Genomic DNA, 19,079 nt, shown 5'->3' with positions numbered 1-19,079 from the left:
TATTACCAATTAACTACAAACATTTTAATTAAGCACAATGCAAGAGTAAAGCCAAGGGAAGAACAATACACATTCTACCAGATACTAAGGCTTGCTCTAATGGTCATGTCTTAAAATAAAACAAGTGACCCGTGACAAATGTATATTTTCGGTATAGGCTACATAATGCACGTGTATGCAGTTAACACACGTGTTGTTATGGCAGACATGACCTGTTAGAACAGGACAGGGAAACTAATAATGCTACAAAATCACCACCAGCTGGAGGGCTGGGCAACTAACACACACACGCGTGTAATATACTAATTATTTCTGATTATTGAAGTTTATTTCGTCTATCTTCGTTGACAGCAGGCTGTTTTATACAAAAGGCCCAGCAGCCCTCCGGTCACAGCACCTCTGGCCCCTGACACAGGCACTTTGACAGGTCATTGAATATATTCACACGTGCAAAACTATTCCTAAGATCTTTGTAGACACGTGTGAAAAAGCTTGTAAACTTGACTGACTGTGACAGGCAGTCAGGTCTAAGTTCAGTTGTTCAGATCTTGAGAAATCACGTCTGTCAATATGTCTTAGAGAATGTCAGTGGTGTGCTTCAACAAATGGGGAAAAAACGAAGAAGTCATAATTGTTTTTTCCTAAAACAGTTTATTAAATGCTTTCAAGAGATTTGGTCCACGTGTGTGATCATGAACGTCCAACCAGGGAGGAGAAAAGAGAAAACAAAGTCGAGAGGAAAAAACAAAACATGAAACAACAAAATGTAAAAATACAGTACAAAAAGAGGCCTTGTTTTTTCCACTTCTTACAACCCTGGTTTCTTCATTTAAGTTGTTGAAAACAAGTGAAATAACCCATAAACTTTTTGAACTTATTGAAAACCGATTCATTACGACCTTTCTTGGCTGTGTAGGTGTCTTGGTGCTGCGAATCAAATGACACAAACTGGAGGGGAAAGACAAGTAACGGGGGTTGGTATGACGCCTTTTCACAGCAGAGGACCATAAAATTTGACTAAACTGCAGCCGGCTGTAGTAACCACGACTGATTCACAAACTCAGTTTGGATTCAACTAAAAGCTACTTTTGTCAAAACAGAATATAACTTCAAATCAAGTGATATCAACCAAAATGATGCCCAAACAGTACATGTTTTTCAGGAACTTCATTAACACATTAAAGAATTATTACATTTTGCTAGGGCTGATTTATTTAGAAACGAGACACGACGTCTAGAGCAGAATTTTTTTTTTAATAGATGTGAGCACTGATCTTCTGAATTTGGAAAAAAATAAAAGGTAATAATAATAATAATAATTAGTGTATTGTAAGGAAGGCAAGAAAAGCAAAAGAGAGAGCCTGCACATGCTGGAGGTATCTTGTTCAGTAGTTAGGTCTGCTGAGCTTAGAACACATGAAAGGTCAAAGTCTTCACCGTTGAACTGGTATGAGTAACACGATGAATGCAGTTGAGTTACGCCGTTTTCACTGAGCACTCTTCCACTGGTGTTGAAAAGGATGTCAAAACACTCTCTAAGTCAGTAAAGATGTCGGCATGAATAATAAATCCTTCTAAAAACGATCTGCTTACAAGCCCTCTGAAGTGAAAACAACATGTTTTCTTAGCTGCAATATGCTGAACCAAAGAGTCTAGTTAGCTCGGATTGGTGCACAGCATTGATCATGCTGTTGCAGGACATAACACCGAGACAATGTAATGCCAAATATCTTCTGCACAAGTATATTTGTTATCAGAAGAATATTATAAGAATATTAGGAGTCAATCAGCGATTTGGCACCAGGTTCAAATCCTCTGCCGAGCAAACTTGAGGTTTCACGGTATTCCTCCACTTTTCAGAGTAAAATCGGCTGTAAAAGTACACAACGTCATTACTTCCTATTTTTTTACAGACAGCAAATCTGGGGAACAACCACAGCCACACGCCTCCCTTGAAAGTTTGTGTCATGATTCGTCTGCCTTTAACAACACACAACATGCAGCGCAGGCGTCCAGTTTTTTTCTCTGTGTGTGTCAGTGACATCATTAATTCTGGCCTTACTCCGACACTGGAAGAGGAGCTTCACCTCAAATGCTCGTAGCTTTTTCAGCTTTAACAGCTTACAGCAACATGTATTCAAATGCAAGAATTTAAACATTTTTTTTCCACTTAAAAAAGTGTTCACCTTTTCATGTGGCTACATAAAGTTTTAAAATAAAATTCTAATTTTTGATTATCAGCCACAGTTCCTTTCCACCAGTTTTTGGTTAGAGACCTATATTCATTTTCCATCTCAGCTGCTTTGTATATATCCTCAATTGATAACTGAATATCAGAGCATTTGAGCAGGTGTCGCCCTTCGAACTTTTCCAAATTAACTCCTTGAAAAACAAGATGAGAACACATTTCTGACCACAGCACACTTTTCCAGCCACAGAAAAAAAGACAGCCCATCATCTCTTATCTAAAATACCTTATAAGGGTGTCTAAGTATTATAATAGGTATCAGATATCATATACTGTATATAGTAAGCAGGATTATACAATAGGGGTATGTATCATCTTATAGGTGTAGTATATCGAATAAGGCGCTATACGGGAGTATATAGGCCTCTATGTATGCTTTTGTTTCCAGATCTGTCCTTGCCTGGTGAATCAATTCAAATAAAAACAGACAGCACAGGCAGTGAGCAGCGAGCTCTGATGTTAGGATCAAACGGAGACACTGCAAAGGAAACGGTTTACAGTATATATACTTCAATCATCTACTATCTTTTTTTTTTTTTTCACCTTTGGCCTACATACAGCTTAGACGACATTAATATTTAACAGTCTTGTACTACTGACATCCTACAGCAGCTCATAATACAACAATCTGTAGGACGTAAAAACTCAAGAACCTTACAGTAGCGATCAGAAGCTGAACGTTTTCTGCTCACTGCCTCCCAGACAGAGCTGTGCACTGCGGCATACACAGACGCATATTTACTGTTAATTATTATATTCATACATGGATACATATATAAAGAGAGAGTTATACATTGCAATTAACATACATATATCAATAGCATATAGAAGAGAAATAGAAATAGTCAATAGATAGCAATCATTATAGTCATCATATTCATCATAATACTAGGAGTAGTAGTAATACGATCCCTCGAAGAAGCTAATACCTGGGCTGTTCCAGACAAGGGCTGGTTACCAGTAATGGCCAAACTGCTGCCGAGTGACCAGCAAAACCTGACCTGTGATCTGACAATCATTCAGTTTTTCAGGTGCTGGATCATTAAGACAATGCAGCCTTTGGTATAACAACCACTGCTCTTTTTTTTCCTACTTGTCCACTGACTGAAATGAAGGGACTGCAGACAAAATGGAACATTACAAAATACACGCAGAGTATCCTGTGGTTTAATGTTCTGTTGTTTTTTTTAACGTTTTACGACTAATGATCATGTTTTCCAGCACTGGTTGAGTGTAACATCACGGTTCTGTACAGTAAAGCTGATTTTATGCACAGAGCCTCCCGCAAGTCGCTCTGGGCAGGTGAATTATTCAATTACTTAAAATGTAAAGTACAGCTTCTCTGAATTTTCATAGACACATTGTAAAACAGGAACAATACCATTATCTGTACATCTGATTTGGCTGCTGCTGTTGTGACAAAAGAAATGAAAAACCTCAAGCTGGGTGACTTGCGTCACATTTAACCCTCTGATCTTAGTGTGAAGATTTAATCCATCTCTGCACATTCAGTCTGAAACTTCTATCAACCTCTGCTGAAATCCCCTCAGACAACCCTGTCTGGAACAACCCACACAGAAGGAAAATGTTCAAAATAAAAAGAATCTTTAAAAAAAAAAAAAAAATTCACTATAGTCATCTAGTTCAGCGATACATGTCATATAGCAATACCTCAATAACAAGAAGTTCTTCTATGTAATCAATACAGGTTTTCAGGTTATATATTTATTAAGCTTAACCGCTAAGTTATCAATTATTATTAGTAGTATACCATTATTCGTAAATATGTATAATATGTGTGTATCTGAATATAGACATACCTTCATCGTGTCTCTGTCCACATTAAAGGCTAGAATAAGATGGCAACAGATATCCTGCCTGTATGCATGTGTGTGCGTGTGTGTTTGCATGTGTTATGTCACTTGTTGATGTGTTGTTTATAGGCACAATATGTGGTGCGAATCATGTCCCTGTGTCAAGCTAGCAGGTTTCCCATAAAGGGTCCTTAGGGCTGCCGTTCGCTATCAGGAACAAAACATCTGGGTGCATATGAGGAACACAGGTTTCCATCTGAAGGCTGTGGGAGCTTGATTGGTTTGAAACAATGACCCCAGTTCAACTGAAGATGTGGCAACTTGCCCTTACATTCAAATTATCTTATATTTCCACAATCAACTAGAAAAATATATTCTTAATCATCTCTACCAATCTTTCTGCTATGCATTTTCTAACAACTTTCCTGTGTTTAAATTATTGTTCAACGTGACATCTATATGTCTTAAATTATTACAAAGCTCTTAACTTTTATCCACAACCTAAGTATTCTGCACGGTCAGTATTTTCACTGCGCTTCAGTCCAAGTGAGGTCATTATTTCGTTTCTGTACGGGGATCTGCAATCGGACCTGATCTATTGCTGAGAGCAGCAATTGCCAGGACTGTGTAAGTGTGCTGCAGCTCTCCAACACCAACAGCCAGACACCAAGACAGTTTATAGTATTTTATGGGGCACATCGTCTTGATTGCTCCGAGCCACTAGCCATATTGAATTTTGCCACAGGTTGCCAAAGCATAACTTTTGGGCTCTCATGTTCAAGCACGTGTTGATTCACCACGGCAGCAATTTTAAGGTAAATACGTGTGTGTGTCTGTGCTCGTCCTATGCAGGAATGGCTGGTGTGATTGCATAACCAGTTACCAGGGGGCCTTTGTTCTGTCAGGGAGGGAGTGGGGGACCATCATGTTACACAAGTTTTTTGGGCATGTAAGTATACTTACATATATTCCACCACAGCAACATTTTCCTTTCTACCAATTTCCTCATTTTGAAGGCCCATGCAGGCGTTACATTCATGTGTTCTACCAATATGGCAGACAATATAACAAGGAAGTGTAACTCCCCTTGGAAAAAGAAAAAAAAAAAAAAGCTCAAAATCAATCTCCATAAAGTTATTCTGACCCTCTTACTGTATTCCCATGAAGGAAGGAGAGTAGGATTTGGTTGTTACAGAGCTTGGCAAGGTGTGTCCACCAAGAACCTGTTTTTCCACGGCTTCATAGCTTCTTCAATTTCCACAACCATAATTAGCACTGACAGCTTGGCGTTTTTTGGCACTCCAAAGTTAAAATTCCAACTCTTAGTAGTGTCAGGGTGCCGAGCTTTATTTGGGTTTTCAACTATCTCCAAGCAAAATTTAAGAGCTGCGACCAGCGCGCCCATCCAAGTATTGTTTCAGTGCTAGGATTTTAAGAAGAAATAGAAAATAGGTACCTGGTGGACACAGATGCTCAGTCAGAACACTAGGGAACAGGGTCAGAGCAAAACTAGTTGTCTATGGAAATTCTGTGGTACAATCTGCTGGAGGGGAGCCTAAGGGTGCCGTATGTAACTGCAGCATGGCATAAAACGAAACGCTAAAGCCGAAGTCCTGTATGTTACTTTCAAAGCTTTCTTTTTGTGTTAATTTGTGCCTGTGATGTGTGTGTTGTGTGTAAATCTTTGCGTGTATACATATATGAGGGTGGGGCCAACCATTTTTCTGTGTCCATTTGCTTTCTTGTAGATGCTAGAGGAGGTCAGACTGGCAAGATGACAGACTATTCGGTTGTAGCTGGTGTGGCAGGCCTAGCTCTCTGTCTGCAGCTCAGCGGCGATCAGCAGCCTCTAGTCGACAGCAGCGTTTAGAGGTCGTCTCCGTCTGACAACCGCCGGCCTCCCTGAAATGATACACATTAGCACAGCTCATCTCTCACACACACCAACAATCATGCCAACCTCAGTAAACAGAGATGCAGTTACTATAAACAAAGTGCAAAGGTCTTCAAACCTTTTATATAAAAGGTTCACTGAGTTAATTTCTTTGTTCTTTTTCTGATAAGCTATCAGATGGTCAAACAATTACCTGAGTTGCCTTAGCAGCCATGATCTGCTTTATTGTTTAAAAAAAAATCTAATAATTCTTCATCAGATTTTCAGAAGCTTTCAGCAGAGAAAAACTGACATTCAGGCAACTGCCAGAGGGTCTGACCTCTGATGTTCGTGTAGTTTACTACTCACCATGCCTTCTGTGTAATCTGCTGTTATGGTGACCTGCTTGTCCTCTGGGGGTGGGGTCACAGCGGAGTTATCTGTGCGTCTGCTCTGATTGGTGAGCTGCAGCCACAGTTCATACATCTGTTGCATGTCTCTCACTGAGAAGACAGAAAAGAAGACAACCTCATTAACTTCAACGACAGTTATGTAAAACAACAGTTTAATTGGAGTAAAACCGATGTAATGATAGGCCTTTATTGTGACTGCATACAAAGCACATCTTCACAAATGTCTCCCTTTTTTGAAACTGATATATCGTATGAAAACATTTCCACACCCCATACACATTTAAACAGTGCCTAAAGATAAAAATGATAAACAAGTGACACATAAAGTTGACATTTTATAGTCATTTTCATAATTAAGTAGAAGAAAAAGCCACATGAAAAACACAAGTATATTTATCACACGTTAAAAAATGCAGAAAATTTGAATCATGAGTTCCAGATTAGGTGCAAATGATCAGAAGGAGTGACATGTGGAACCTTAAGTATTTAAGCTCTGTCCAGAGTCTGCTGTTCTCTTTGTTATGAAGTGCGTGGCGCCATCATGCCAAGATGTAAAGCTCTCTCTAAAGCTTTCAGATAAAAAGAAATGGATGCTTAAGAATCTTGCAAATGATTTACTTTGCATATTAGAGACAACAAACTCAAATGTGTTCCTTCAGTCTGAACAGTAATATAATGAGTAAATCTAATTGCATGTAATTCAAATTATGCACCACCAATCTTGTACATTTAAAGCTCTAAATGACAGATCTGATGTGGCACTAAATAAAACCAGGAGCTTACAGCTGTTGTTCTTCATGTATGTCCAGACGTCCCTCTCCTCAAGACTGTGTGCGAAGGAGCAGTTCCCAATATAGTGGCACTTTTTCTGCTTCATCACGTGCACACACATCTGGGCGAGACAAAGGAAAAAGTAAAGGGTTACAGAGTTAAATTTCATTCAGTTCTGTTACACTTTTTTTTTTTAACTATATAGTGCCAATTCAGCTTATAAGTTTCTCAGGACACTTCACTGGCCGTGACATTGTGAGCTCAAGACCTTACAATATTAAATACACAAAGATTCTCTTTGAGCAGCACTTGGCAACACTGGGGGGAAGCATACCATTTAACAGGAAGAAACCTCTGCAAAACTAGACTCAAAGAAGGCAGCAATCTACCTAAACTGGTTGGGTTTGTTGTTGAGCAGAGAGAGAAAAAAACTAATTACACATTACACTATGTTGAAGAACTACTGCCACAGCCACAAAGAGTTGCTTATAACACCCCCAAATTAATGTTACAAAGCACTAGAATGTGAAACTCCTACAATTAAGAGCTGCCTTACAGCCCCACCTTTCCCCTGGGGCCAAGGCAGTCAGCTGCACTCTGCATGTGAGCGAGGAGGAGAGGCAGAAATAGAGTAGCGTGAAACTGAAAACACTGCCACCTCAACGCTGTGCCACATGATGTGTCTCCAGTTCTGTCCCAAGCACCGATGAAAGTGTGCTGCAGAGCATTCGCAGTAAAAAAGATTTGCAATGTACAGATATTTGCTTATACTCGTATGTGTACAGTACCAATTTGATTTCTCACCTGAAGAGCCAACCTCCAGAGCTAATCCTCACCATCGCTATCTTTTTAGGTAATGATGCACGATGACAGCATCATCATCAGTATCAAAGGCTTGAAAATGAAATATCAGCCTCAATAAACACTGACAGGCAAGTAACACCTGCCAGGCTTTATAGTTTTGTTTGAAAATGCTGCATAGAAATAAATATTGCATGTTTAATATTTAAGCTTTTACTTCTGCACCTGCGAGTGGGCCATCTCAATAAGAGTAGGCAGAATAATAATATGCTAATTCCACTACAGGAGAGACCTGATGTCCTCTGCAATTGGGTTTAAAGCCTTGACAATGGCAATGAGTCAAAATTAGTTAAAAAATAGGAGTACACTGGGTGTTGGCAAAAACACAATATTATGCATCTCTGTTTCACTATTTGTAATGACAGAATTGTGGGTTATAGAGCTTGGGATATTTCCTAACCTCACAAACTAGGCTCTCCTCATCCTTTGTCCTACCTACACAAGAATCAGCGTCAGCAAGGGGTGAGGAGAGGGAGCTGCCATAGCACCCTGTGCAATGAAACAAGTTCAACATACCCAGGATATCTTTCATTATCTGGCTACACTAAACCTAACAACTGCAGTCAGGTTAAGGGGTCAAACGAAGTTGGTTATGAACTTGGTAAGTCAACCGAGTTTTCTGAACCTGGACATGAGTGTGTTCAGATGACAGAGGCGGAGCTGGCACCAGATGACTAATCACAAACATGAACAAGTCCACTGGCATCAGAGTGACGTGTTTTACAAATGAAAAGCAAACTATAAGAGAAAAGGCAAGATTCAAACACATAATGTAGACTAACATTAACAAAGCTGCAGCAGCTTTATGGGAAAGAGGGAAAGCTGGTAATAAAAAAACTGCAGACTGTTGAACGTGAACGTTAACAGACTTATCAGTATCACTATCAAATCATTAAGAAACACCATTCAAATCAATGAGCAGACGTACTACAAGTCTCATGTGGTCAAAAATCAGGCTATAAGGCTTTAGTGTTTTAATCTGTTTCTGTTTGAGAATGATTTTGTTCTATTAAAGGCCTAAAGAATAATGATATGATTTTAAAAAGGCTTGCAATTTGGAAAAACTTTCTTTCCCTCTATTTTGATACGGTGTTGGGCGGTGGTATAAAGAAAAACAGAGTAATAAGAATGTAGGAACTCACATCATATTGCTGTGGATAGGTGCGGGAGAAAGGAAGAGGCCGAACGACAACCCACTTCTTCTTTTCAAATGATTTTACCAGTAAGACTCGGCGCTCCTTTGTCCAGCTGAAGAGACAAGAGAGCAAAATTTGATTCAGTCAAACAAAAGAAACAAATCACAGCCTGGAAGTGACAACAGCCAGGAGTTTCACTTTGTCCACAGTTTTGTGCACACCTTTGCTACTTTCACTGTAGCTACCAGTCTTACAATAAAAACGAATGATGGCATGGTTTAAACACATTATTCACAGTCAGTGTGGACAGTGAGTGTTAAAGATAAGATTTGTACAGTCACATTACTTGGTTTATGACAACACATATTGTGTGAGTGTGTGTGGGAGTCAGGCCTCACCTGTGGCGCGCCTTCGCTGTGCAGTACTTGAGGTTCTTATCAGGTTCGTTGACCTGACCTTCTCTCCAGCACTGACCACACACAAACTTCATTTTCAGGTTCAAGGGCCGCCCCCTACCTGCCCCTGCTCCTAACCCTCCCACCCCAACTCCTCCCACTGGACTCACACCACCCCCACCCATGCCGTCTCCACCTACGCCACCTCCCCCGATCCCCCCTAGCCCTCCAGTTGGTATGCTGCTGTTAGGATGGGGTAAATGGATAGGCTGAAAGAGACAGAGAAGCAAGAAATTCATTGATTAAATGACAATAAAGCTGAAAAGTAAATTAAATCTTCTTATGAATAGTTTGTACATTTAAAAAAAAAACTGTACAATATCAGTTTCTTCAACATATACAAAAATCTATGCAGTATCAGTATTCCTACTCGTGGATGAATCTTTGCAATAACATAGTTGTTTTATATAGATATGTGCAATACCAGTATTTTCCACATCCACAGAAATCTGTGCAATACCACAACTTCCACGTATGGAAGAATCTGTTCAACATCAACAGTGCTTATGTATATATATTTTTTGCTTGTTTTTATTCTTTACTTATATTCCCTACATATTTGCACTATCCCCTCTGCTGCTGCAACACTGAAAATTTCCCTACTTTGTGATTAATCCCTGTTTGTACCTGCTTGTGTTGGCTGCAGCATGAGTGAATAGCCCAAGACAAATTCCCACGCTTGGGACAATAAAGTTAATCTTGATCTTGATCTTAATAAAGGCTTATCTTTTTAAAAACACATGGATGCACACAATGTTGAGTATTTGTTATAAATAACTGAATTTTTGAAAAAGGTGTAGAGAGACACAAGGCGTGAATGGTAAAAGTAAGAGAGACACGTGAGATTAATATTATAGTATACATTAAGGCCAATATATTGCTGCTTAAATTAAATTAGAAAAACAAAATGTTTGATCGAGTAAACAAGCGACACATGAATAAAGAAGAACAATGGCAAACTGTAGATCTGTGAATCCTCCTAAAACCACCCCCCAAAAATAGTCCTGTATTTAAACATGTAACAAGTCATGTTATGTGAATTATACTGAGAACACAGGGCTGCTGCAGTTAGTTTAGCATTTAACCCATAACATTTAATCCTCAGTCGCTTCGTCATGCAATGTAGTAAATACTATGCCGTGTGTGTGAGTGGGAGATCGTGTCTTTGTGACTGCCCCAACAGGTCCTATTGGTCTGGTGGAGCAGAGTTTTGATGTGATAGCATGACCCCCTATGCTCATTTTACTTCACAGGTGAAGCTCCTTGATACCAGGTAAAGATAACCGACTGTCTCTGCGCCCTTTCTGGCCTCACCTTCTGCTGCTTCTGTGCATTCTGCTCCAGCCTTTGCCAGTGTCTCTTAGACTCCTGCACCATTTCCTCATGGGTGATACCTGAAGGAAATATCAAGCACAAGTCAGTGGAAAAATCTTTTAATGAGTCATATTACTTACTTGACTTGACACTGGGTTAATAGCTGGTAGTGGGTGGTGACTTTTTTTTAATCTTGTTTACAACAGTATCCTTTCCATATCATAATATATGTACAGCATACATTATGCAAAACTATTTCTGTGTTGCCATTGTGGCAACACCAATAGTTAATCATACAGAGCAGCACTGTTTACTGGGTTTTGTTTTATTACAGCTGGGAGAACATTTTTTTAATCCATATTGAAAAATGTAACAATACTTTTAGAGGGCAAAAGGGGAATGGAGCACAATGATTACTTTACAGGATTTAACTGTGAAACTAGAATAAGTACAAATATTTGTACTAAATTGAAAAGCAGAGGAATTGGAAGTACTCAGATGTAGCAATACAGTACAAGTAGAAGTCATGTATTTAGAATTTTACTTAAGTAAAAGCACTGCCTAAAAAGCATACCATAAAGTACCAAAAGTAAAAGTGTTCTTGTAGATTGGTGTATTTCAGAATGATGTATATTACTGTATTAAAACCATTGATGCAAAAATGTGTTCATCAGTTTAATGTTGAAGCTGGTAAAGTTGATTTATTCCATTTATATAGTGTACCTGCTGTGAATTTTCCAATGGGGATCAATAAAATGTTATTCTTATCTATGATACTACATCATAATTTATTTGGTATAATGTGTACTATTAAACGAAATCTGTAAAGTAACTTTATCACATAAATGTTTTGAAGTATAAAGTACAATAGTTTATGTAGTTGCGTAGAAGTAGAAAGGAAAGTACAAGCAACTCAAAATTGTACTTGAGTAATTGTACTTAGTTACTTCCACTACCTCTGAAAATATGCAGACGTTTGTGTTCTACTCACCAGTGTCCTGCTGTAGAACCCAGCATTTGAGCTCTATGACAGAGTGAGCAAAGGAGCAGCTGTCCTCACGCTGGCAGCCGTAGCGAACCTCATGGCGACAAACATCAAACTGGCAGAGGGGGTGCAGGGGTCGGACCTTACTGTAGCGTACGTTGGCTGACCTCACCACGTGCACCAGGCACCTGCAGGTAAAAGTTAGGGTAAAATGTGTGATGATGCATTTTTCTTGTTTGTGTACAGGGGCAATCGGACAGGCTTCTATGACCTACTGACAAAATATAATTATATTTTTAAATGTACATTTTTCACCTGGTTATATCACCCCAAATAATGAACTCAATTAAGTTTGAAAACTGAATATATTTAAGCAAAAGGAACACACAGAGCTTTCACTACACTCACTTGTTATCGTCGAAGGGGTGTCGAGCTGTGAGGTTTGAGCAGACCGCTAAGTTTTCTTTGCTGCGTTTGCTGATGATGCGAGGCTTACTGTCAAAACATTCCTGTAGAAAACGGAAGATAAGTCATGGTCTTGTTCCAATTTCTCAAAAGAGTCAGAAGAGCACAAAGAAACAGAATAAGAGAGATTAAAGTGCATTAGACTTTGCTCTCACCTCACAGAGGAACATGAACATGCCCATGTGGAGCTGCAGCAGTCTGGTGACGCTGAGCGCCCGTCGCTCGGTGCTGCCCAGTGGGTCAAACAGCAGCTCTCGGCTCAGCGCACCCTTCCTCTCCTGCGTCCACACATCAATCTCCTCTTGGCAGTATGCAAACGTACAGTTCTCCCCGTACTGGCACTCCTGACGTTCCTGCACCTCTGTGGGATCCAAGGAAACAGAATGTTCAACAGAAAATAAACACAATATTTACCACATTGCTGTTGCATCTGGAAGCTGAAATTTCCCAACTTCAACTTTCCACTTAAGTCTCAAGTCAGCTTTATTGTCAGTTTTTGTCACATGCACAAAACACAGAGAACTGAAATTGCACTAGACATACATTCAAAATGTAACCATACCTTTACAGAGTACAAATGCCCCCAAGAAGTTGTTCCGTGCAGGTCGGGGCCGGATCCTTTTCCAGGTAGGGTCATCTGTGTTTTTGAGGCGACACAGCAGCACATCTCTCTTGCAGCGGTGTGCGGCCTCTGGCTGATACTTGTAGTCCATCACTCGTGGACCTATGAGCAAAACGAGGAAATTAAAAGTTTAAAAGAGCAATAGACGCTATGTTTTACTACTTTTGTAAGATGACAACTGTCAGTGATGTTACAATTTCTACTTGTCAATGACTGAGACAGACAAACGCAAAATCAATATCTGAATATTTCATGGATATGCAATAAACTGGATGAGTCAGCAATGCTGAAACATCCCACATTGAAGATTTCCAAAAATTAGGACAAAGAGTAATTGTCAAAGTTTAGCTAAGACACAGTGGCTCAGATGTTACTTTATCCAACCTATTCGGCTGTAACAGGCATGACAGGCCTGCCGAAACTCATGTGTGGCTGCCAGAGGATTCCTGGAGAGCAGAGAGAGGTTGGTTCCTGCTGGGCCGTTCTGAGGAAGAAGAGAATAGTACATATGATTTTATATACAGAAATAAAAGTTACTTAGCTGCACAGTCACCAGTGGTTCTAAATGAGTAGGACGATACAACTGACAGTAAAATCACAAAACAGATTTTTTCCTGCAACAGATGACACAAAGAAAGTCCCTAATGGAATACTCAGAGTGTGTGTGTCTGTCACTCACTGCATGTGCAGCACTGTGGTTGCGCATTCCAGGGATGAAACTGTGACACACTCGTCCCCCTGAAGACCACAGACACAAGGACACTGATGTCAGACACCATATTGTAATGGTGCTGACTCACACTGTCTGCTGCTGACGCACATCTCAGGTTAAAGCAAACTCCCCTGCAACTGTACTCTGGCTGCTAAGCAAGCTAACACAATGCACTGGGTCAAAATTACTTATAGTAGAAACCATGGATAACACTCTCTGTATTATACTCATCACACCATTACATGTAGGCTTTAGATCATGGGAGGCATGCTCATCAAAACACTTCAATTACTATGACAAGCTTTCTGACAAAATGAATGGCAAGTCATAGTGTGACATACAGTTACAGGTAGAGCTGCATGATTGCAGCCAAAACTATCTTGATTATTTTAATCTATAGTGAGATAAATATTTGTCATAATTATTCATTCATTTTAAGGACAAAATGTTTTTACTGCACTTTCACGTTGCTAATGTACAAATAATATAAGAATGTTCCTTTTTCACAGTGCATCTTCTATAAGCAAAATATACATAAAGTCGTACCGAATTACACAAAATTAAATCCTTTATTTTTAGTGCGATACGGTGACGCACTGCTATGGACATTTGAGTTACACATAGGTTAGGAAAGGGATTCGGTGAGGTAATGCTATTGACAATATCCTTCTTGGCCTTCATGCATTCTGCAGTTTGTGGTATTCTTTCAGGTAGTTGAACAGGTTAGCTGTGTTGCTTTGAGGCACAAGTTTCATGCACTTTTTGTTTATGATTTATTCTTGCTTAACATAAGTCGCCCTAAATCCAAAATACTTGGGGACGTGGGGAGCAAAAATCACAATCAAGATTAATATTTGATTAATTGTACAGCCCTAGCTACACCTAACTTGAAGTAATTTGAAAATACACCTGACTCATCAACAGTACAGGGGCCTGCAACAAGGAGGTGAGACTAATTTCTGATGAAATGCTTTTGCTAATGTTCTTGTGGCGTAAACTATCAAACAGCTCAGCTATGATATACATCAGTATACTTTGTGCAATATCCTAACATCAGTTTGCAAGAATTTAAGTACAAAGCAAGTTCAATCAAGACAACTTAAAAAAACAAAACACATGAACATATAAACTTTCAGGCTGTGCTCACCAGGGAGAGTGTACTCAGACAACGAGTCAAGCCCGCCTGCGGCGACTCCTGCCTTCCCTTCTCCATCTGTGGCCCCCGTGGAGAAGCCTCCCAGTGCGTCCTGCGCCTGGGTGGAGCCCTGGTCCCGCAGCGCTGAGTAAGGCTCCAGAGGCATTTCACTGATGGAGGAGCTGAAGAAGGCTTGAGGAAGCTGGGGTGACGGGGCTGGAAGGCTAGGTGAGTAAGGAGGCCGGAGACCAACTGCTGTATTGGGAAGGTTGGTGGGGATAGCACCCTGAACTGGACTCTGGAGGAGGAGACAGAAATTTTACTAGACAACACTTTGCTGATGAAATAAAAACAGAAAAAAAACATTAGTCACTCAGTGACGTGGTGAGGCTGGTTGAATTTGTTTTTTTGTCTGTGTCCTTCACTGACCTCACTGACTTTCTTGGGGATGCATTCCAACAGGCTGTCCATCTCGTTTTTAATGACACTGCTGCTGCATTCATCCATGTGCTCCGACACTGGGACTGAGTATTGCATGGGAGGCAAGCCCTGGCTGCTGGGGCTCTCTGACAGGTCAGTGCATGAGGTCACCACAGTGGTTGCAGGGTCATCGCTCACTGGGATGGGTGTGGCCAAAGGAGCAGGGATACACTGTGCACTGGAGAGGTCAGCTGAGGAGGAGAAATAAGGAGAAAAATGTGGTAAGTAAATAGGAGTCTCTGTGGCAGCTGACAAGTTTAAGCTTTGCTTTCTGACATACCTGGTCCAATGTCTCCCAGAGATTCCAGCCCATTGGACGACATCTAAAGAAAAAAAGAAAAAATCATTAGCCTCTCAGTCAGCCACCACATTACACTGGGAGTTCTGTAATATGACAGCAGCACCTACCTCTCCAGTGGGTGGAGAAGTCTCCCCAAGACTCTCCCCTTCTGTGGCTGTGGACTCTATCTGTGGGCTAACGTAGGCTTTCCGACCCTTAAGGCCCAGCTTGTTGGCTAGATCCTGGGCCAGGTCACTCACCTGTCTGTCCTGGTAGATGAATTAGAAAAACAAGAGCTGTCACTGAGGACAAGTTTCATTCATTTTCAGGTGAGTGATAATGAAAAACCAGTCCATGAAATTGGCATAAGCATCAACACATAAATTTCATACTATTTACAGATTTCTGCATCATCTTATATGCCTATCACATGCACTCATTTTAAACTTTATCTTCAACATGATGTGAAAAGTAGTTTGTCTCAGTTGTTGGCAACATACGTGTGGTGCTGTGAGGAGACACTTGGTTCCACATTCGTAAGCTTCTCTGAGGCGCCCCAGCTCCCTCAAACAGAGCGCTTTACGGTACAAAGCCCTGCGACTGCCTTCTGATACGCACAGTGCACTGTCACAGTCCTGAACACCTCGCTCATAGTCCCTCTGGAATGGAAGAAAAACATAGGATAGATATTACAGTACGAGCAAGAAGGGCTTACGTCAGACAAAGAGTATCACAAGATTTGAACCGAACCTCTAAAAAAGGTAATTTTACTATAAAAACATCCACTATAAAAGAACACAAATGAGATATATTGAGCTTGGACCTCACCTGGCTAATCTTTAAATGCAGTTAAGCAAAAAGATACTTGAATTCCTTTAGAGTAGACAGACATACAAAGCTGGCTAGACAGAAATAGTATTTTATGAATGTCAATACTAAATTGCAGTGAAAACAATTCAGCAGATATTTACATTCTAATACTGTTTTAAAACTATTACTTTGCTTGGAACTAGACTATGAAATGTGTGACAGGCAACCCTACAATTATGTATTTAGCTACTTAAACATCTTAACACATCCACTCTTCCCCCTTCTCCCTCACCGTCTGGTAGAAGGCAGCAGCCCTGTTGACATAGAGGCTCTCCAGCAGTTCGTGGGGGATGATGAGGGCCTCGGCCTGGGCGTAACGGGCAACACTGATCCCTTCTCCATACTGCTGGGTTGCTTGACGCCAGTCCCCATCTCGAAAACAAGCATTTCCCTCATCCAGCAAATTACACACTAACTGAGTCAGAAATGCCTGAAAGTAATACGTGTAAGGTGAGTAGCAGAAGAGATACAGTCGTGCATTAGTAAAACTAAGTGGTTAGAAGGACACAATAAAACAAACATAACAAGCAGAGCCACTGGAGGTCTAATGGATTTGAAGCTCAAATGTAAATCCACATCCAGCCAGTAACAAAACAAAATGCGAGTATAGTCATGTAAATAGGAGCACATGGTTGATGAGAAGTTGTGAACCAGAAATGTGATAATAGAGATCTATGCAAACCTCATAACTCTCTGGCTCTGGAAAAGGCAATGATGACCTGTGGACAGGAAATAAAAGGGATGTCTGAGTTCTCCATATGCAAGTAGTGAGTATTTTAGATTTGTCCACGTTGTGTAGTTGCAAAGGAGACATTAAATGTCGATAACATTGGTTCTCTTACTGGATGAAGCTCATTGCCTTCTGAATCTCCTCCCTTCGTTTCTGTCGGTCTGGATCCATAGCCTGAGAATCAAGACAAGATTGACGTGCAGCAGCTTAAAACTCTGCTTCTTGCACAATAGTATTAACAGCTTTGACTGCTGCAGTCAAATATCCACACTTAGCACGAGTATGCGGGTGGATAAACGTAGGTTCTGCAATTATTAACTCATTTGCAAACAGTGCTAACTAGTCAGGTATTTTAAAAAACCCAAGGCCTGCCATAAAACTAGCTCTGCAATCATCGGACTTGCGTAAACAAACAGCGGGGAAAAGGAATGCTGAGGCTGGAGACTAATTGGTGTTAGCAACGTTAACATTTTGGGCTAAACAGAAAGTGACCCTGTACGGCGAGAAATAGCGTTATCTGACTCATAAATTACAGAAATGCTCGGAAAGAGGGTATTTAAATGTCCAAGACAAATGTAAACGAGAGCCAAAACAATGTTGGGTAATGTTAGCTAACGTTAGCGTTTAACAAGCACACGTATATATTGTCATCTCATGCTGGACGTTACACCAATACGACAAAAAAACAACATATAAAATAAATATCTTCCATCAGGTAAAATGCTAATGCCGTTGATGTATGGACGGCTGCTGGAGCTAAACCGGTAGTTAGGATTAGCGTGCAAATGCTACGTGCTAATTCGAGCTAAATGCTAATCACTGTAACTTAGCTTTAGTCAAGAAAGGAAGAAAAACAGGCGAAGCTTTTAGAAATTAGTTTAATACTCTTCGATGTCCCTCGCATTGCATCCGCTCATTTAGCCAGTTGAGTTGACATGTATGGCTACAGTGCACAAGTAACCCAGATTTAACTAGCAACCAGGTAAGTTAGCGGACATAATTTAGTAGTGGAGACCAAGCTAATAGCCGAACACTGACTTAGCACGGCAACTCACCGAGAGTTAAGTTACTGGGCTTTTCAGATCACAGAGAGCTCCACAGAGCGTTGTTGATAACTGTAGGAAAATGCAGCCAGCCAAATATCAGTCAGTATCCAGGCGCATATTTGTGAGTTTAGTGTCCCTGTCATTGGTGAGTGGACGGAGCACGAGTTTCTCTGCTACTGCTACGACTGCTGCTGATACTACTGGCTGGCTAACGTTGCTACCTGCTAGCTGTTATGGCTAGTGCAGCATCGCAACAAGTTTCCAGGACAAGTATGGGCACAAGAGGGCAGCACAAACTGTAAGCACTGTTTGGGTTTTTCGGTCTCACAGTTTTGGCAGTGATCCCCAAAACACCTGTTACTTTTGTGAATTTTTTTTGTGGATCCTAAAAACTACCTGAAGCACACTTGTGTCCCATTACAATGACTTATGATCTATAGAGTTTTTGATGAATTGATTGATGGTCGATTTCTCTTTTTTATTCGAGAGTGTGCACCAAGTAAAATGTGCCAAGATGAAGCGATGGGAATGTAAAGGAAAACTTAAAGCGATTCTCATTTTTTGTCCATGTTTGAATGATGTAAAACCATGTTAGAGATTGTAGGTTGACTGCTGATGTTGTCTGAAACTGACTTTCAACTTTAGATGACCTGTGTGACCTTATGTGAACCCTCACTGGGGAACTTCACACATTTCCTCAGCGAGATGCACATGGTGCTTCAAACTGCATTTTAAAAGTTACAGAGAGTGACAGTGCTACAGTATGTCATGGTCTTTTTGAAAATTATGACTGCTTAAGGAACACATTACCAGCAATGATGCTCCTTTTGTGACTGTGGACAATCTAGTCCGTATCTGACCAGTCTACA

At 40.5% G+C, this 19,079-nt stretch overlaps 1 protein-coding gene across 1 annotated transcript; it reads right to left on the bottom strand.

Annotated features, from left to right (window-relative positions):
* Positions 1-631: 631 nt before the first annotated feature.
* zc3h7bb (zinc finger CCCH-type containing 7Bb) lies at positions 632-18,414 on the bottom strand. Its single transcript, XM_008300934.1, has 21 exons — positions 18,220-18,414; positions 17,277-17,338; positions 17,117-17,153; positions 16,667-16,864; positions 16,065-16,223; positions 15,693-15,833; positions 15,565-15,607; positions 15,234-15,475; positions 14,817-15,102; positions 13,637-13,695; positions 13,342-13,441; positions 12,898-13,059; positions 12,491-12,696; positions 12,279-12,379; positions 11,877-12,058; positions 10,886-10,965; positions 9,515-9,780; positions 9,123-9,228; positions 7,132-7,240; positions 6,305-6,438; positions 632-5,964 (listed from the first exon to the last, which is right to left on the bottom strand). Exons 2-21 carry the CDS (start codon positions 17,333-17,335, stop codon positions 5,929-5,931), a joined length of 2,706 nt encoding a protein of 901 aa, XP_008299156.1. The 5' UTR covers positions 17,336-17,338; positions 18,220-18,414; the 3' UTR covers positions 632-5,928.
* Between the last annotated feature and the right edge of the window lie 665 nt (positions 18,415-19,079).

This window comes from Stegastes partitus, unplaced genomic scaffold (genome assembly GCF_000690725.1).
Source record: "Stegastes partitus isolate 25-593 unplaced genomic scaffold, Stegastes_partitus-1.0.2 Scaffold1610, whole genome shotgun sequence".
In the NCBI taxonomy this organism is placed as follows: domain Eukaryota; kingdom Metazoa; phylum Chordata; class Actinopteri; family Pomacentridae; genus Stegastes; species Stegastes partitus.
This window is presented reverse-complemented; position numbering and strand designations above follow the sequence as displayed.

What these genes read in the sequence shown, in the direction of transcription:
- zc3h7bb (XM_008300934.1), bottom strand. Translation starts at nt 17,335, where the DNA reads ATGGATCCAGACCGACAGAAACGAAGGGAGGAGATTCAGAAGGCAATG. An exon ending in AAGGCAATGAGCTTCATCCA is followed by an intron (nt 17,154 to 17,276) that starts GTAAGAGAACCA and finishes TCCTGTCCACAG; the next exon opens with GTCATCATTGCCTTTTCCAG. An exon ending in CACCCCTTCGACGATAACAA is followed by an intron (nt 12,059 to 12,278) that starts GTGAGTGTAGTG and finishes TTTTACCTGCAG; the next exon opens with GTGCCTGGTGCACGTGGTGA.